Raw genomic sequence first — 21598 nt, forward strand, 5'->3', positions numbered from 1 at the left:
TATATATATATATATATATACACACATATACACACACACACACACACATATATAAAACTAAAGTGATACATAAAAATATATATCACTACAAACAGAATACAAAACAACATACTATCTATATCTATATACCATCTACATCTATATCTATTTTTATATAGATACTATGTTGTTTTGTATTTTGTTTCTCTTATTTACTGAGAAAGACCAAGTTAATGAGTATCAGTTGATCACATGACTTTTAACGGTTGCTTTTAGTACACACACATTCAAACAATTATATATTGTATTTTTTGGACATTTCCAGAGTTCTCCCTGATAAGATAAACCATATTAAGTAAGCATTCTCTCTTTCTCTTATTCTGAAATTCTTTCTATAAATTTTAACTTTGCATCTTATAGCAAGTAAAACAGTGATTAATGACATTAAATTTTAGCAGGATGACCCAAGAATAATTTCACTATTAAACTGTTCATCGATTTACTTCTACTCAATATAGTAATTGATTATTTGCCATCTCCTTCACTAGAATATAAGCTGCTAGTGGGTGAGTTGAGGACTGTTTTTATTTTTGTTTTTTATTTTTAGCTCACCATCGTATCAGAAATGAATCTCACAGTATGTGGCACATTGAAAGGATTCAATACTTGATATCAATTAAGTGAGAAAAACATAGATTAAGTTTTGTGACATAATAAAACATGACAATAAGACAACGTTTCAATAGTAAAATCACATGTATTGAGACTTTCTATTTTTCAGACACCATACTATTTTAAATACGTTATTGTATGTAACACAAGTCAGTGATGTGTTATAATTCATTTTATAGATGATAAGAAATGTAATCAAGCAAGTTAAGTAACTTATTCAAGTGCACAGGGACCCTAAGTGACAGATTCATGATTTAGTGTACAGTTATCTAGTTCAGAGTCCATGTTCTAAATCACTGGTAGTTTGTAGTTGTATTAGCATACCTATTCCTGAAGTGGATTCAGAGTGCCTCAAAAGCTCTAAATTGGGGGCGCCTGGGTGGCTTAGTCTGTTGAGCATCCGACTTTCGCTTAGGTCATGATCTCGTGGTTCGTGGGTTCCGGCCCCGCATCGGGCTCTGTGCTGACTGCCAGCTCAGAGTCTGGAGCCTGTTTCAGTCTGTGACTCCCTCTCTCTCTGACCCTCCCCTGCTCACGCAGTCTCTCTCTCTCTCTCCTAGAAATAAATAAAACATTTTAAAAAAGCTCTAAATTGATATTGCTCACAATATGCAGTTTCTATATGCAAATAATTTACATAAATAACTAGTTAAATGATGTTAGGTAGCTTTTATCTTGGAGAACACTGAATGCATTTCCTACACTACCGTGCAAAGTAAAACATTGTCTCTTCTCTTTCTGCACCTAACCTTCTGGTCCCCCAGCTTCCTCCTGTTCAAGATGTGCTATAATGGCACCAATACACATGTTATTAGATTTCCATCCTTTGGGAGATATGTTCTTGCTTCTGCAAGGCTGGAGATTTAACATACATGAAATGCCATCTTTCTTTGTCTTTGTTGCAATTGTTTCTTTCTTCCTATATAATCTTAAAATTTCTTTCATTAGAGCGTAAGAGTATATAACTTAAGTTTTGACCACACATGAAGTCTGCTTGAAATCACAGTGAGAGTCTCTACATTTTTTTCATTTAGCATGAACATATTAGGGGTGCAAAATTTACATAACCATAAAACCTGTAGTAAATGATTGGGATTAGAAGAAATAGCAAGTGCATGAATCATATCTCAACAAATACGGGTTTGCTTATTTGCATGTAGGCTAGAGGATGAACCCCAACATCTCTGGAGAAACTCATCACAGATAGGAAGTTTCTCACTCCACAGTGTAAGAACCGTGAGTTTCCACTGTCTTGTTCCCACTGCAGGGCTTTACATTGCCCTTGCATTCTCTTAATGTTACAAGGTTCACTTCAGTGGATCCTCTGGATTTATCTCTGACAGAGAGAGGCTTTTGTCACTGATCTAATCAAAGGTATTGACCTTGGAGGTTTCTTGGTAAAGAAAAATAATCTGTATACAAAAAGTGACCAGTGGACCTAGCCAAGGCAGCCAGTGGGCCATTCAGCATGTACCTTGAGATTAAAATTCAATGGATTTTTATTCTTAGGTTTATCCTGAAAGTGTGTGTGTGTGACGTAGTAATAGAAAGGTTAGTCAAGATTTATCAGCTAATTTTGTGTTGAATGAAGTTTATGTTGAGTGATCCTATTAAATTGTTTGTACAAGTTGCCTGCATTTATTTTCCACATACTATATCAAAGCTGGTGGAGTGAATGTCACAAAGTTCAGTGTCAGTTCCTAGACCTTTGTGGTTTATCTTTAATATGTCTACTAGGCTAAGAATGCCTGGTAAAGGAAGTTCTGGGACTGAAATCACTGACGCCTCATGGGAAGGTGTCAGGTGGGTGACTCGTACCAGCCCTCTAAGCAACTTGGTAATTGTGTTTGTCTAAGCAACTAGGGATTGTGTTTGTCTCTTCCTAGAAACTAGCAAGATCTATACCTGACTTAACTCATATTGGAAAGTTAAGAGCCATTTTGTTACAACACTCAGAATCTCCTTTTGGGACAAAAGCAATTATTTCCACAGATGCTGACAGAGTTGGTGACTGCAAGTTTGCACCTGGATCCAGAGAGTCTCCTTCTGGAGATGTATCTGAGTTTGATGGAGCTATTTTGCCTAAGGTCATGCCCCTTCCTGAAGTTAGGCTCCATCCACTCACTGGTTGATAATAGGGATAAAGGCCTAGCATCTTCATACTGGTTAGGGTGGCTTTGTAAGACCATCCTAGATTTAGTACTCTGTCCAAGCTCTTCCTCAGAATCTGTTACCTGGGGGACCAAAAATGCCACAAAAGCATAGGAGAAAAGTCAGATAGTAGACTACGTTTCGTTCTACAAACAAGCCATCTCTCGTCAAAAAGACTTAACTCATATTGGAAAGTTAAGAGCCATTGGAAAGTTAAGATGGAAAATCTTAATGCCTTCAGCATGTAGGGCATACAATCATATCTTTCTGTACATACGTAGCATTCTAGTAAAAGGGTACTGCTTGCAAGAATCTTTATTTTCTCTGCAGCTTTGCACATTCTGTTCCTTCTGTATGGAAAATCCCCCATATTTCAGCTTCTTCTTTGCTAAGTTAATGCCTGTCTGTCCTTTAAAACTGTCCTGTTGTGATCTCTACTAACATGGGCTTGATAGCCTTTCCCTATACCCTCCAAAGTACACTGCAAAGCCTCACTGCGAATGTGTTATACGTTTGTTTACCATGTCTTCTCCAGTAGCCTATGATATCTTTGCCACATCAGTTTTTAACGCCTAGTAGAGCCTTGCACTAAACATATAGTCTGTTGAGATAGACTGTGAGAGCTCCATGTGCATGTTATAGATTTCCTGTAGATATTATGAATTCTGCAGATGGTGATTACTGAATAGTATTATGAGAGGGCTCTAGATATCTAAAAGGATGATATTATGTACTATATTCTCTAGCTAAACTACCCCGAATATTAGCTGTTTATTATTAAAATATTGGCATGCTTTTCTAATCTTGTATTGTCAACTATGTCATTGAACTTTTAGTTATAAGCTATTGTTTATTTGATGTGCTTTGTTTTTCAAAATAGATTGTAAGCTTTTTATAACCAAGGCAAGGAATTAATTAATACTCCACTTTCTTCCCCCACGTGAGTAGTACAATGTTAAATCCATAGCAGGATATGTATTTGGTAATTGACCAAATGTCATGGAATATCTTTCGTTTTTTCTCATAAATATAAGTATCATCCAGGGTGCCTGGGCGGCTTAGTCGGTTAAGGTTAAGTGTCCAACTTTTGATTTCAGCTCAGGTCTTGATCTCCAGGTTTGTGAGATTGAGTCCCACATCAGTGTGGAGCTTGATGGGATTTTCCCTCTCCTCTCTCTCAGCTCTTCCCCTTGCTTGCGTGCATAGGCACACTCTCTCAAAATAAAAAACAAACATTAAAAAAAATATAAATATTATCCAAATTATCTATACTTTTAGAATAATTAAGAATCTTCTATTTTTGTTGTTAACAAAGATAAAGTGGCTTTGGCATAAACATTTGTCTTAAGTTTCCAAAACTTCAGTGTATTTCACAGAGACAAAATAGCCACAGACAAAAAGCTACTTTTTTACTAAAATTTGCCAAATTATTTCTTCCAGGGAAAATACTAATTGTCTTAGTTTTATTAAAAAAAAATCTCATTAGTAACAATGTTATTTTGTAATTACCTAGAAATCTAGGAGTACTGAAATGCGAAGGCTTTAATATTCTTCTAATTTGCTTCCCTAATTATAGTAAATATCATTAGCTATGATTTCACATACTCAGACCTTTAAAATAATTATTTGTGAGTTATCCTGATCTTTATTTTGGCATTACTTGTAAGGAACCAATGTGATGGTTTATATTTATAAGCAAGTGTAGATGCAGTTTTATAGATCATATTTATACTGTGAAAGAACAAGTGTTTTAAGGGTCTTATAGTTTTGAAGTTACACTTTGCTGATACAGAGAGCAAATATTAACCACATTCAAAATAAGAAAGCACCTGGATGAAAGCAAAAATGGACTCTGAATAGCTAAACTGAAGTCACAACTTTTCACATTAATAAGATACCCTTTATACAATCATTGCAAGTCCCTTCACACAATTTAAACAGCACGGTTGCTTAGGGTCCTAGTCACACAAAATAAAGGACACCACAGCACAGTGGGTGAGAGTACTATTAGAAGCTGAGAATCCAAAGGAGAAAAAAATCCCAACTCGCAGGCAGATTTCAAGTTGGGGGGTCATAAAGAAGAAAATGTATGGGTACCTGAATCCAAGAGGAGTCATTTGGTACTATTAATGTAGAGAAAAACCTAGGAACATAACTTGTCTTTCATTTAATAAAATACCACATATTTGTCAAATTATAACATAATTACTAAGAATATAATTTTACATTTTAAAAAGCATTTTTAATATGTGCTCAGGGCTGATGATGGTGAGTATCCATTTTGATTGGCTATTGCCATTTTTCCTACCAGTTTTTGAAAAATCTTTAGTATTATCACTGCATGTTTTAACTCTTTTTAACCTTTAAGTAAAATCTCTATTGCAGTTGTAACAGGTTTCTTTCTGTTGCAAATAGAAACATATAAGAAAGAGATTATCTTTGTCCTTGTGCTTATTTAAAAAATTTTTTTTTTTTTTTAACTTGAGAGAGGGATAGAGTGCGAGTGGGGCAGAGAGAGAATCCCAAGCAGTCTCTACACTCAGCGCAGAGCCCTATGTGGGGCTCAATCTCACAACTGTGAGACATGACCTGAGCTGAAATCATGAGTTGGACGTGTAACTGATTGAGCCACCCAGGGGCCCCAGTCCTCATGGTTATTTTTCCAACTGACATGTATGGTGACAGGATAAGTTCTAACCCAAGATGAGGGGGAGTATGTCTCACATATGTGTCATGTCAGAGATAGGTAGATGCTCTCCAAAGACGTGCTCCCATTACATTCAGTAGAGTTTTTGTTAGGAAATGGCTGGCTGCTCAGATAAGGTCTGCATTCTCCTCCCTGCTTTCACTATTTTCCCCTCCCCCTCCTTGACCTCCTTCATAACTAGCTTACTTCCAGGCTGAAGCATAGCTGGTGTTCTGCTGCATATCACCATGTTCCCATTCCCTGTTCACATGTCCGTATACATAGGATAGAGCAGAAGCACTAGTGAATAGTAGAGGCGCAGATAGGAAGAGCCTGGATCCCTGACTCGCCACGCAGAAGACCAGAAATAGAAGCAATGTACCGTTTACATGTGGGTGAGTAATATATTCTGTTGTGTCAATGTAGTAAGTTCGGAATTTACCCCACAAAGCTGGGCTTTATTGATTAAAGTAGCTGAACTACTACTCTACTTAAGTAGATAGCACACCTGCCTAAGAAGCTGACAGTGGACTTCTCATAAACAGTTTGTAAGGAGACAGATGTATGCCTATGCCTGAGGGAAAGTAAACAAGATTATAGATGTAAAACTCACTTATTTAGCACCAGGAAATGGGCTAGGAATAACTCATATCTAACCACCACTACAGCTTCTAAACTCTTTCATATTAAGTTTGGTGTAATGTTGTCTTTGTAATAGAATAACTCACTCCAGTAGAGACCAAATCTCATGTTTTAGATCCTTTTCTAGATTTTAATTATCCTGCATAGCATTTTCAGGTTGTAATCACCAGAAAAATGAGAGTAAGCCATACAACATCCTTTTCATATTAATGTTTATTTTCCTGGAGACCTTGTAAAATCATCCCTGAGTTTTCTAACTTCAGCAAGTTTAGTATTTTCTTTTTCTTTCTCATTTAAAAATTTTTGAGACTGTTCCAACTCTCTGTCGCTCTCTAGTTGTAACTTTATAGACATGTTACTAATGTTCCTAGGTTTTTGTCCTCACCTATAACATGAGAGAAGTTAACTCCAAATTGTCTTCCAGCTATAAGCAATAGAGAATATATTTTTGTGTGCATATGGCAAATACATAAAATATCAGACCCCTTTTCCATTCCTGTACTATTGATAAATGTCATCTTGGAATTTAATAGGAATACTTTCTGCTCTAAGTATTCCTAGATAATTGTGTAGTTGGTTCTTATTTCTTGTTTCTTTTCTCTTTTACTGTACTCCAACCTTAATTGGAGACAATTGTTAAGCTTTCATGGTATTTATGTGTGGATCCAACAATGTAAAGTGTTGATCAAGGTTAAGAACACTATTATAAGCCAATTTACACATATTTATAGGCTCCACCCTCTATACACACTTGTGTTCATTGAGAGTATGAGCTCTTTCTCTTCTGCCTTAGAGTGGAAATTTTTAAGAAGGACTGAATAAAGTTATTGAACTTTCTCTGTCATAAAAAGATTAAATTATGTTAAGCCTCAACCAGAAAATTAAATTAACGATAACACCTTTTTCTCCAAGCTACAGAATACTTAAAAAAAATTGTAATTGGTCTTAAGTTTGTAATACTTGGATTCGTTTACATAGGTCTCTCCAGAAACACTTTGCATAGTTTAAATGGCCCAATTCAATGAAACTTCACTGTTGAGTTCTTGAGAAAATAAAATTCCTGATACTTATGGCATAGAAATGAGTGTACACTTGTTATCTGAGAATGAAAAACTTTGAGCTACTGAGACAAGTATAATTAAACACATTTAATGGATAACTCAGTCAAAAGCTGAGTGAAGTAAAATAGGCACCCAAGGTAAACCATTGTTAAAGCATCAAAAAATATCACAAGATAGTTTCAGTCAATAGACTCTCAATAAAATAAAGAAGTAAATAAGGAAGGAGAGAAGTGGAAATAAATAAAAAGGGAAGAATGAGATGGAATAAATTGGTTGAATGTTTTCTCTTGACTATTAAAAAATGCTGCATTATTTTTAAACTGGAGCTGGTTGGTTGAAATGACATTATAATGTTCTCTTAGCAGCCATGCTTCCAGTGAGGTTTGCAGACAGTAGCTTTGGGAGGTGTGAAAAGAGCCATCTCTTTGAGAAAACTGTGCAAAGTACCCTTATATTATAAAAGGAGTTAGGCTTTGTTGAATGGGGTATATTAATTGTAGGAAAAAGGCATATATGTACTATCAGTTTTAGTTTTTTTTTTTTTTTTTTATTTCTAGGAGAGAGAGAGAGACAGCGTGAGCAGGGGAGGGTCAGAGAGAGAGGGAGTCATAGACTCCGAAACAGGCTCCAGGCTCTGAGCTGGCAGTCAGCACAGAGCCCGACGCGGGGCTCGAACCCACGAACCGCGAGATCATGACCTAAGCGAAAGTCGGACGCTTAACCGACTAAGCCACCCAGGCGCCCCTGTACTATCAGTTTTAGAAAGTGAACAACTTTACTATTCCCTGTTGAGTTTTAAATCCCTTTCCTCTAACAATGAACAGATAGTAACAGTGCTACTAGCAAGTTGAGCCACCAAAAAGAAACTTTATTAAATGAAAAAATAGAAAAACATAGCATGTTGTGACTTAATCATCTCATAATTTCAGTGCTTAAGCATGTACAAGTCAATCAGTTTTTACTTCTGCTTCTCTTGTCTCAATAAAAAAAATTTAGTTTTGATAAGCAATTTTAACCCTTAGAGGTAGCATGAAAAAGTGAGCTGCCTTGAAACCTCCTCTGTCATTCCCCTGCTCTTGGATCTAGGGTCATGATAAATAAGCTAATGTTTATATTGAATATATACTATGTCCCAGTTAACTGTTCTAATTTTTGTAATTATGTTATCTTTTTTAATACTCGCTATAATCGGGGCGCCTGGGTGGCTTAGTCGGTTAAGCGTCCGACTTTCGCTTAGGTCATGATCTCGCGGTTCGTGGGTTCGAGCCCCGCGTTGGGCTCTGTGCTGACTGCCAGCTCAGAGCCTGGAGCCTGTTTCAGAGTCTGTAACTCCCTCTCTCTCTGACCCTCCCCTGCTCACGCCATCTCTCTTTCTCCTAGAAATAAATAAAGAAATAAAATACTTGCTATAATCGTATGTACTGGTTACTACTCTTAGACTTGTTTTAAAGACTAGAAAAGCTTAGAGAGATTGTCATTAGTTTCTGGGGGATATCAAGTCAACAAGAGGAAAAAATTGGGGGAGGCAGTAAAGGTTTGGGTATCAAATTGCCTTCTTATCGTTATTTAATGTCACTTTGTGAAAAGAGCCTCTACCTAAATAATATGTAAATAAACCTTTTGCCTTCTAGATTTGTTCTCTCCCTTTTTACTGTTCTGTCTTTTTCTGTATTGTATTTAGCACTACTTCATGTTTTATGGTTAGTTCTTCTTACTGTAAAACCATAACCTAAATGAGGGCAGCTGTCATTTTTGTTTATCTTCCTGCTGTGTTCCCTGAGCTTGGAATAGTTTCTTCATAGTAAGTATGTTAAGCATGGCAGTGTATTTTCTAGTTTTCCAAGTTAAAAAAAATTAGTCCTTAAACTACCATAATATATCCCAATAAAAGAGTAGTATTGAGGGGCACCTGCGTGGCTCAGTCAGTTAAGCGTCCGACACTGGCTCAGGTCATGATCTCACAGTTCCTCCGGCTCTGTGCTGACAGCTAGCTCAGAGCCTGGAGCCTGTCTTTGGATTCTCTGACTCCCTCTCTGCTCCCCTCCCTCCCCTGCTCACGCTGTCTCTCTCTCTCTCTCAAAAATAAATAAAATCATTAAAAAATTCAAAAAAGAGCAGTATTGATCATATAGCTTAGTAATGAAGGATTATGAAAGGCATGAGGAAACTATTTAGGATTATGGAAATGCTAACTCTTTTGTTTTTGGTGATCTTGGCTATGTGTGTACGTAGATTTGTCATAACTTATTAAATTTTACACATAAAATATATGTCATTTATTGTATGTCAGTTATACCTGAACAAAGATCTTAAAACTAAGGATAGAAAATATCATAGAACAAAAGGTAGAATGAATTTATTAAATTTACTTTGGGAAATTACCACCAAAAGGTTTGTTGGTTTGTTTGGGGGTTTTTTGGTATTTATTTTTGAGAGAGAGAGAGTGACTAGGGCAGGGACAGAGAAGGAGGGAGAGAGAGAGAATCCTAAGCAGACTTCACACTCTCAGCCCAGAGCCCGATGCAGGGCTCTATCCCAGGACCTGAGTCAAAATCAAGAATGGACACTTAACTGAGTGAGCCACCCAGGCTCCCCTAAAAGTTTCTTATTTTATGTTCCCTGTATTTATTAAACTAGTCTAACATACTGGCATTTAGGATCTAGTAATTTAAATAATGGGGGCCTATAATAGTGATTCCAACCTAGGGACACTTGCTTCAGGGTCAGTGAGCTTAACTATTTAATATCAAAATATGTCACCTTACATGCATCACATTCATTTTATATAAAATGAGTTATCCTAAAAAATATGAAATATATTGAAATTACTCTGAATATTAGCTCCTATCCACCCTCTGAATTGTTAAGAGTTCTTACACATAATGACACTAAGGCTTTAATGCGTATGTCTTAAAAAAAAAGAAGAGCACTTGTAATAAAAATGTAAACAAGATCTTATATATGAATTTGCACTTGAATATCCCCTGCTGTGTTTGAACATCAAGTTTACAACTCATCATTATCATTATTATTCATTATTATAATTATAGTAGTGCATGGGATACATAATCCCAAACAGAATAATGTAAAAACCACTCATACTTGATTTTAGACTATTGTGGAAGCAAGGGAAATAAGTTTAGATTAAAAATGGAAATCCACATGTGAACAATCATAATTAGCTATGTGTATAAGATAACATAGAGTTTCTAACCTAATGTTGGACCTGTTGTGTTAACTAATGAAGCTGCAATGTGGGAGTCTTAGGATATCAAAAGCATATTTAAGACTTTATTAAATAGATCCTAGAATGAAAAAAACTTGCATGATTTTTCATATTTCTAGATTCTCTATATACAACTTTGATATACCTAATGAAAACCACTTCCACAAGTCAGGTTATTCAGTACATTTAAAATAAGGAATAAATGATAGTTTTGTTTTATTTGAAATGTTTAATCATTTCATATACAGTGCTAGGCTTTGGTAATAATAATTGAGTAATATGTACTTCCTACCATGATCTCTTGGTTGAGCATTTGTGATGCTAATATTCAGGAGAGGATAATAATTTAGTAAAATTTAAATTATCTTTCCATTATGAAAAGTAAGTTTTGGCTTTATTAGGAAGGTAGTTAACACCTGAACATTGTTTGAGTTACCTAACTCTTTAGGGTAAAATTCATGACCTCTAACATTTACTTAAAATTGTTAATGCGGCAAACTTTAATGTTATAAGACTTGTATTAAAGATGAAACTTACACTTAATTTCATTGGCATGGCAGAATAGAAGAGTAATAAAAATACAGTTATTGGGTACGCTCATAGACTTTCTTACCCTTTCAAATTATTGATTAGGTAATAATTGATCCAAAAGTAGAAAAAAAAGAGAAAGGCATAGAATGGGTAGGTCATGCTCCTGATACCTACAACCATACTCCAAATATTAATCCCAACCCATTCTACACACACACACACACACACACACACACACACACACACACACACACACCTCTAATGTACCCATTCATTAGTTTTAGTATATTGATTCAAAGATTGTTTATTGCAGTATAAACAAATGCCATGCATGTACTTATTTTATACAAAAGAAGTACACTGACTTTGTTCCTCTGTCTGCTTTTTTCATCTCAAAACACACTTTTGAAGTCTTCTTTTTTTTCATTTTTAAATTACAATGCCTTCCTTATTTTTAATTTTAAAAAATTTATTTCTTTTATTAAATATTTTTATTTATTTCTAGGAGAGAGAGAGAGAGACAGCGTGAGCAAGGGAGGATCAGAGAGAGAGGGAGACACAGACTCTGAAACAGGCTCCAGGCTCTGAGCTAGCTGTCAGCACAGAGCCCAACACAGGTCTCGAACCCACGAACCGTGAGATCATGACCTGAGCCGAATCGGACGCTTAACCGATTGAGCCACCCAGGCACCCCAATGCCTTCCTTATGAAAATAATTTTAATTGAATTGTAGTTGACATGTAATATTAAGTTAGTTTTAGGCATAAAGCATAGCATATATAATTCAATAATTATGTACATTATGAAGCAATGATAAATGTATTACAGTATTGTTGACTATATATGTTGTACTTTTTATTCCTGTGATTTACTTATTTTATATAAAACTTTGTACTTCTTAAGTCCCTTCACCTATTTTTTCTATCTCTCTACCGTTTTCCCTTTGGCAACAATCAATTCTCTATATTTATTCATTTATTCCTATTCCTCTCTTTGTTGTTTGTTCATTCATTTTGTTTTTTAGATTCAAATAAGATCTAGTTATACTCGTGCATGGAGGAATTCCCCATTCAACTTTTTTTTTAAGTTTATTTATTTATTTTGAGAAAGAGAGTGGGAGGGGCAGAGAGAGAGAGAGACAGAGAGAGAGAGAGAGAGAGAGAAAATCTCAAGCAAACTCTGCACTATCAGTGCAGAGCCTGATGTGGAGTTCGAACTCACGAACCTTGAGATCATGACCTCAGCCAAAAGCAAGTGTTGTATGCTTAACTCACTGAGCCACCCCAGCACCACACCCATTCACCTTTTAATGTGAATGTTATTCAGTTGTATATACATATGTAGTATGTATATATAAAATAAAACATTCAAATACTCCTAGTATTGGCCATGCTGGTTGTTTTCAAACTTTTCTATTACAGACTTATGCATATTTGTTACATACAAAATAGTATGTAATTTTGTACACATGTGCTTTCTTGTACGTGGAGGAATATTTATAGGGTAAACATGCCAAGGTGATATTTGCCAAATTGCCCTCCATACAGGTTGCATGCATGAACTGCCATTTGAAATGCACGGAATGCTGGTTTTCCCTAGCACATATGGTTAAACAAAGTACATTTTAAAACTTGGATCTTTGCCAGTCTCCTAGGTTAAACAGATATCTTTATGTAGTCTTAATTTGCATTTTTCTCATAGTGAGAGCAGTTGAACATCCTTTCATAAAAAGCCATTTATATTTTCCCTTCTGTGAGCTATCTGTTCAATACATTGTCATTTTTCTTTTGAGCTGTTTGTCTTTGTTTTTTTTACATACTTTTAGTATCAGTTTATGTATCAGTGATAATATTCCTGCTGTGAAATGAGTTTCAAATACTTTTCACAATTCAACTTTTTCTTTTGATTTTATTTATAGTATTTTTATGTCAAATAGATTTTTCATGTTATTGTTTATACAATTACATGTATCAATGTTTTCTTTATTTTTTTTCAATATTAAAGTGTAATAACAGAAGTGTTTCATATGAATATAAAGGAATAAGCATCCATTCATGATAGAAACCCTCTGCACAGTGGGCTTCAAGGGAACATACCTCAACATAATAAAGGTCTTAATATGAAAAACCCACAACCAACATCATATTCAATGGTAAAAAACAGAGCTTTTCTCATAAGGTTAGGAACAAGGTAGGATGTCCAATCTCATCACTTTTATTCAATATAGTATTGGAAGTCCTAGCCACAGCAGTTAGACAGCATAAATAAAAGGCATCCAGATTGGTAAGAAAGAAGTTTTACTATTTGCAAATGACATGATACTATATATAGAAAACGCTAAAGACTCCACCAAAAAACTCCTAGAACTGATAAATGAATTCAGTAAAGTTGTAGAATACAAAATCAGTGTACATTCTGTTGCATTCTTATACACTAATAGTGAAACAGCAGTAAGTAAAATTAAGAAAACAGTCCCATTTACAGTTGCACCAAAAATGATAAAATATTCAGGAATAAACTTAGCAAAGAGATGAAATATCTGTACTCTGAACACTATAAAATATTGGTGAAAGAAACTGAAGATGACCAACGTAATGGAAAGGCATCCCATGCTCATGGATTGGAATAATAGATATTGTTAAAATGTCTATAGTACTCAAAACAATCTACACAGTGAATGCAATCCCTATGAATATACCACCAGTGTTTTTCATAGAGCGAGAACAAACCATTCTAAAATTTGTATGGAACCACAAAAGACCTGGAATAGCCAAAGCAGTCTTGAAAAAGAAAAACAGAACTGGAGACATCACAATTCCAGACTTCAAGTTACAAAGCAGTAGTAATTAAAACAGTTAGGTACTGGTGCAAAAATGGATATGTATCAATGAAATAGAACAGAAAACCCAGAACTAAAACCACAGTTATATGGTCAATTAATCTTCAACAAGGGAAGAATGATTAATGGAAAAAAGACAGTCTCTTCAACAGATGGTGTTGGGAAAACTGGACAATTATATGCAAAAGAATGAAACTGGACCACTTTCACTATATATAAAAATAAAATTAAACAAACTTTTTCAGCTTTCCAAAAATGCCAAATAGAACCAGGGGTAGGGGGAGTGGGCCAGAGGCCTGGGATGGTTGGAATTATCCTTTCTAGAGTTGGCCCCTAGACAGGAGCTAGGGCCCCGTTTTTTAGTGTTGAGATGTGTAACTTTCTCTTTCTTTTAAACTTATGTGTCTGCCTTCCTTTTTATCCTGTGTGCTTCCAGTATCTTTCAAATAAAATTCCATTTAGATTAATTTAGCCAGAATTGGTTTCTTTACAATGCAGTATTAAATATTATTTCTGGTTTACACAGCTAGAAGCATTTCATGCTGTATCATTAAATAACAAAAAGTGGATTTAAACTGATGGAAACTTAGCTTGAAGTTTAAAATATGTGATTTATAAGTGAATCATATCTGATTTAGACATCTCCTCTACAGGAAACTGCTCTGAACTCAAGGTCTCTAATTCTGTTATAGGATTTGCTCTGGTTTTATTTTATTGAATGAATACTCTTGAAGAATATTACCGTAATTATTTTTGTTAAAAAATATATATGTATTTCTTGTCAAGACAACTAATTGCTCAGAAGTGTTGTATTGAAAACCTTCCAAGCAAATTGTATCTGTTTCTGTTGTCATTTTTGTGTCCTAATAATAATTTTAGACATTTGACTGGAGGTGGGCTTCATTAATGGTTTTAATTTTTTTTTTTTTTTGCCATATCTTCATCTGCCATTTCCAGAATGATTATTCAGTATGGCCCAATTATAGGCATTCTACTTTCAATGAAGTCAGAATCCCATTAATTTGCTAATGAACTGATACTTTGATTTTTGCAAGCTGGTGATACTTTAGAAGTCATTGTTACCTCATTTTCAAAACGAGGTCCAATGAATTTTCTCTGCTGGAAATTGCAAAAAAAAAAAAAAAGTCTAATTGGTTTAATAACACCTGGTTTTAAATTACTAGCCTCGCTGGAGGTTAAGTGCTCCTGGTCCCCAAGAGACCCAACTGTATGCTTCTCTTCAGATAGGACCCCTCTGTGTGCCGATAAGTAAGAGACTTAGGATGAGACAGGAATTTCCTGTCCTTAAGGAACAATTTACAGTAGATTTCACACTTGCTTTTCTTAACACGGCCGTAAGTCATTGGGTTTTGATTCTATATTAAAATTCAGTTATGTAAATATTTTCAAAAGCCTCCTAACTAAAAGTGTGAAGAAATAGCTGGGTAAGTTTTCTCCCAAAACATTGGCTGATATCTTATGTGGGACAAATTATCTAGATATAATATGCTCCTGTTGACTTCTCCTGAAGGTGCCTTTTTCTCCACGTTCTAACATGTAATTACTGTCAAGTGTGTTAACTGGTAAGGAGAAGAAGTTAAAAAGATGGCAGAATAGAAAGAAGGCCAACAAACACCAACCTCTAGAAATGATGTTAATTTTTACTTCTGTTACATGCACATTTGAGGATTCTAGATGACAGTTCTTGAAGTTAACTCTTTTACTAATGTGTTGGTTAGAGTTCTGGTGTATAGAGGTGTTTGTAGTAGAGATCAGCATCATCGGGGCCAAGTTTCCTTCTAAACGAAAACAAATGACTGTGCTTGACAATGGGCTGGAGAACCAACCTCATCCAGTTTTAAAAGTTTTCAAGATGAATTCTCTGTCTCTCTCTAACTGAAGAACAACTTGCTCATAAAGAGGACAATTTAGTGCTCCTGAAACGATCACTGGAGGGGAGGCTAAATAAAAACCCTGCATAAAGCCTCATAGGTCACAACAGTACAGTTAATAATTGTTTCTTAGTTTCTTTGAGCCTCCGTTTTCTCATCTGTAAAGTGGAGAATGAGGTTTATTTTGGAGGATAAGTGAAACATTTGTAAAATGTCTCAAATTCCTTCTGGCTCATGGATGTGCTTGTAGATATTTCCTGCCCACAGTCTCACAGTTTAAAAAAAAGGAAATAACTAATCTATTATAAATATTCAGCCATATTAAAATGGGTGCTCTTGGTAATAGTCCTAAAATTTTAAATCTTTTACTGAGGATGGCCTTTCAAATTTTAGAAGACCCCCAACCCTAGCCACTTACTGAATTAAACAGCATTCTAGTCTTATAAAGATATATTGATGAAAGTCAAAATAAAAAATGTTCATGGAACCCGGCAAGTTTATTATTAACTTGTCAGTCTTTAAAGAGAACAGTGCTTGCATATTTTGTTGGCCAGTCAGATACAACCTTTTCTGTGGAAATAATTCATTATTTGCTTGTAAAATAGACATGAATCTGCAAACTCCTTTTGCTTTTGCACTAAAGTTGGATTTAGAAAATATAATGATTTGAATTATTCAACACCACAGAGGTCCTCAGATCTTCACAATTGTTATAACCCAAAGACCCAAACAGAGTGAAAATGAGACCTCAGGCCTCAAAGAAATTAAAAAGATAAGTCACAAATCTGTTATGGACAGATAACAGAGAAAGAGTAGGATGAACATGTGATAGCTGGCATGTGGCAAGACAGAATCTGAGAAATAAGTTCCTAAAATGAAAGATGAAAAATGTGATATATTTTATAGTTACCTATTTTTGCTTTGAAAATTGGATGGGGAAAGCTACCATCATCTTTGTTATATTAGAATGCAATAAGTAGATACTCATCTATAAGTTGATTCAACCATTCCTTTAGCCATGATAATAAGAGGCGTTACTGACTAATAGTTAAGAATGCAAGCTCTTGAATGAGGGAAAAAAGACTGTATTTAAAGCTGTTTCCTCCCTTTCTGTCTGACATTAGATGAACATAACTTCCTATATTTGTTTCAGTTTTCCTATCTGTGAATTGAGGATATCTACCTCATAAGGAACCATCTTTCTATGATTAAATGAAAAAGACAAAACATTTACAGTGTTTTTAGTTCAGTGCTTGGTATACAGTACAAGGTAAGTAAGTAACTGTTGCTATTTATTGAGTTTTTACTGTGTACTAGGTATCATATATAATATCTTACATGACTTACGTCATTTTAACTTTTACATATTTGGCTTGCTAAGAAAATAATTAATCCTTTATTTTATTTTTTTAAAATGTTTTTTTATTTNATAATTAATCTTTTAAAGATAGGGAACCCAAGGCCCAGAGAATTTATGTGATTTGCCCAAGTTCACAGAAGTGGTAGGTCCTTGGAATTGAACCCAGAGGCTTTCTGACCTTCAAGTCTTAGTACTATCATTTCATTTGTTTTCCTCATGACCTTGCTAATATTCTGTCCTGTATCTCTCAGTTTAAAGACTTAATTGCTTTTTGTGCAGCCATTAATACAAATGATTTGAAACTACCTTATAATATTGTTCTCTGGAGTTTTCTACATGTTTGTTCTCCTCCAGACACTTCACTGATTTCCCTAAAGGAAGAAAATGGTCATAAAATAGTTACATTGCCATTTCACCTAGGACACAACTAACACAGGGGTGCATTATTACAGCTGCTAAATAAATAGCAAAATAATACAGCATAGGCTATATTTTGCTACACTGTAATTCAGGTTGGAAGTTACATTTAGTACATCTTTCAGTTTTTGGTATCCAGACTAAATGAATGAGGAAAGAATTCCAATTTAGATGAGGAAATAACCCAAAATAATTATAAAGAATATTACTTTATTACAAGACATTCTAAAAAACTGAGTTTTTTAAATAAAATGTTGCTCCCCATTTATAATTTCCTTACTTTTCCAGTAATTGACCTGTAACTATCTTTATATAACTGAAACCTCTGGAAATGGAAGAAGAATACTTGCATCAAACAATACTTGTTCTAGTAATTCTGACTTACAGTGAGATTGATTAATTTCTTATGTTGTAGTTTTCTATCTACATTGAAGCTGACTGTATGAAGCTGTTGCAATGAAAATAGAGTAAGCAGAGCCTTTGACCCAACCACCTCAATTTCAGATTTGGGTTCTCTCACTTGCTTGATGCTGTTCTTTCTTAAAGAGAACTGTCAGAATGATTGGATTTTATTTTGGAGAGAGCTGAATGCCTAGATCATCTACACTAGCAAAGAACCACGTTAAAAATACATGCAATCATACTGTGTGTGTGTGTGTGTGTGTGTGTGTTCTCTTTAAATAGCCACTTTCCAATCAGTCAATCAATAACCATTTATTAGTAATGCTCTATATCAAACACTACTAAAATATTATTTGAGATACAAATTTATAGCATAGTTCTTGGAATACAAACTTACACTAAAGATGCTAAAAATGAATAATAAAATATATAAAGACTTAAAATTATCATGATTTTTAAATATAAGCCATAGCATTTAGTGTGATTAATTTCCTAATACACTGTGTCAACAGTAACTTCAATAGGTGTTCAGAAAAGGAAAGACTGTTTTCGGCAGGGGCTTTTATGGAGAAGACCTGAGAGTTTTGCCCCTGTCCTTGACCATGACCACTTCTTTCTAGTGGTTGCTGGTAATTTCAGATGCTATTTCCATAACAAACCTGCTTCACACGAACTCTTCTAATATCTTATTGTTTCTTTCTACCTAAACGGTAAGAGCAGAATAATCCACTTTAGGAGCAATAATGTAACCTATATTCATAAGACAATGCTCATGTCCTCTTCTCTATGTTATTATAATACTTTCTGACTCCCTTGCCTCTACTTCTAACTTTCTCTCTATACTGGTGACAAACTAATTTTCTTAAAAATGTAAAAACAATCTTAAACTCTTTATTAATGATCATTCACTGACAAAAATGTAAAATTTAAATTTTCTTGTATGACATTCGATATCCTCCACAATTAGACCATAACTACAAGATTTGAAAACCATTCAGGGTTGTTTTGTTTTTCTGAATTAATATATATCTTTGGTGTCCTTGTGCTTTGCTCCTATTATTCCTTTGCCATGACATTTTTTCTACTCTCTGGTCTGCTAACACTTTTCATCTTCAAGGTCTGTTACCATTGAAAGCTCAAAGATACCTGCTTAGTAAAAATTAGGTGTTTGGACTTCCTCAGATTTTTTATACCTCTTCATTGAGAATGTGATTTGTTTCTGTCTTATTGACCTAGGATATTATTTATATGACTACTATTTACCCTTGTATAGGAAAAGATTTTATTTATCTTATATTTAAGACAGGTAACCACAGTGCCTTCGAAAATGAGGTATTTTATCAAAGTTAAATTGTACCGCATGATGGATTCTCACTTATTAATTATTTCTCAGGATCTGCTGTGAATAGTGTGTTATGTGCTATTTTTAAAAGAATGTCTAAAATACCTCAAAGGTATTTTAAATTTTATACTATTAAAAAAAGATACCCAAACTAAAATGGATTATTTAACTTCATTTAAATACAAACATAAGAGAAATTAGAACTTCCCACTTTCTAAAGATAAGTGTAAAAGGGAAAAACATGAAAAATTTTTTAAAAACAGAATTAATATGAGAAATACAATGTTACAAATTTTAATATGTATTATGATTTTACTAAAGAAGGCAAATATCAAAGTTAGAATATTTACTTGTAGGACAAATAAAAGAAATTTTATTATGATAAATAAACAAGCATGTAACATAGGTGACAGCAGCTAAAAGATGGTAAGTTTGGGTAAGATTTAGCTACATGTTATGGATCATGAGATTTTGAGTAGTTATTTTAAATATTTAGAACTTAAATAAAAAACTGTATTTAAAATACTTCTGATAATTCTAAGGATGTATACAAAAGTAATGTAACGCTAAAGGAAACCAAAAAATAGTACCAGTAATTAACATTTAGAGATTAAATCTGAATTTTTGGTGATTAATATTATAAATAACTTAACACCTAGGGAGTCTAACACAGTGACAGCAACCTAAATCTCCCCTCTAGTAGCCTGCAAAGAAGCAAACAAAAAACCTAGAACATCAAGGAGAACACATAAAACTACCAAAAAAAATATGGTTTTGAAATAACTGCAAGACTAAACAAGCAAACAAAAACAAAACAAAACAAAAGGAAAAACACTGAAAGGCAAAAAATGCTCAAACTTTAAATTTCATGCATGTGAAAATACCAAATCCCAGCAAGCAATCTCTCATATTCTTATTATAATTCTTGTCATGAACGAGGGTAACTTAGGAAAAATTGTAAGGGAAAAGAGAAGAGGGGACCTACCAGCATATCTTAAATAGCTCTTTAACTTTTCCATAAAGGTCACCTCTACCCTATGTGTGAGGATACAAAAAAAAAAAAAAAAAAAAAAAAAATTCTGACAGGTCAGAGCAGTGCTTACAGAGCTTAAAACACATGCAATTTGAGGTGGTCATCTGTCAGATATATAACTTAAGGGGTAAAAAGTTATGAATAGGTATCGTTTGGATATTGAATGGTTAAAAGCAAAAGAAACAAATGTGGAAATTTGAGGGCGCTTAAAAAATAAAGAAACAGAACAAAGAAATGGAGCAAATTCAATTCTCCTTCCAGGACCAAACCAAATAATGTCAGCTAAACAAACTGAACCTTCCTGTACTTCTAGAAGGGAGTCTTAGTGAATTAGGAATCTTGTAAAGCACCTCAAATCCATAAAATGAATAGATAGAAACCAAGTAAGAGTATAAATACTTAAGAAAACAGAAAATAAGGAATGATACACCTTTAATAAAATTCACTCATCCATACTGAGTTAAATATATTAAAGTTGATTTTATATACCCAAAATGTATGTAGAGGAGTTAGAAACCATTTTTAATTACAAATTCAGAATTAATTAAAAAATTATTGATTGAAAGAGGATTGGTTGGAATAAAAGAACATAGTCACCTCCATATGAAAGGTAAATTATAAGACAGTAGTAGACCGAATGAAATAGATTACAGTAGAAAATATAATAAAAGACATGGAAGAAAGTTAAACATACAACCATGAAAATTAAAGTGAAAAATGAAACAAATCAGAAATAAAGTGTGAATAATTGACTAAAATAACGTATGCAATTGGAAGCCCTGAAGAAGAAAAAAACAATGATATTTAAACACTTAAATTCATAAACTAAGGTCATTCCCCAGGTAACAGAAGGCTTGAATATATTGAAAGGACATCTGAATAATTGTGAAAAATTAACCAAAAAATGACTAACCCCAAGACATACATTAATAAAATTATTCAACTCCAACAATAAAGGAAAAATCATCAAGGTCTCCAGACCAAATATCCAATAACTTATCAAGACACAACTACTAGATTGGAAATGTCATCTCATATCCAGTGAGCACAGCTAACACCAAGATTTTGTCGTCTTAACATCTGTTTTCCAATAAAAGAAACCAGGGCTTCTAGAGAAATGGCTGACTCCTTGTTAGTAATGGATAATACAATGAGTCTGGAAGGTCCTGCGAACCTATAAAAAAGTAAATGCTCAAAGAGTGATGATAGAGTGTCAAAAAGATATAGGAAATGTGTTTTTTTCCTGCCAAATTGAAGTAACAAGCAACTGGATTTAACGTTCTACCTAAAACAGTAATAACAAAACAGACAATATATGAAATAATATAAATATATTATTTATATTATATATAAATATACAAATAA

General features: G+C 34.1%; 1 protein-coding gene across 1 annotated transcript in view; it reads left to right on the forward strand.

The window, feature by feature from the left end:
- The window catches only part of LOC144229748 (uncharacterized), a 372666-nt gene that overhangs the window by 95748 nt on the left and 255320 nt on the right, over positions 1-21598 (forward strand). The window contains exons 3-4 of the mRNA XM_077761829.1: positions 14972-15056; positions 16916-16949. Coding sequence (XP_077617955.1) covers positions 14972-15056; positions 16916-16949 — 119 coding nt within the window. The remainder of the gene's footprint in view (positions 1-14971; positions 15057-16915; positions 16950-21598) is intronic.

The sequence above is a fragment of the Crocuta crocuta genome, unplaced genomic scaffold (assembly GCF_008692635.1).
Source record: "Crocuta crocuta isolate KB4526 unplaced genomic scaffold, BGI_CrCroc_1.0 scaffold264, whole genome shotgun sequence".
NCBI classification, from domain to species: domain Eukaryota; kingdom Metazoa; phylum Chordata; class Mammalia; order Carnivora; family Hyaenidae; genus Crocuta; species Crocuta crocuta.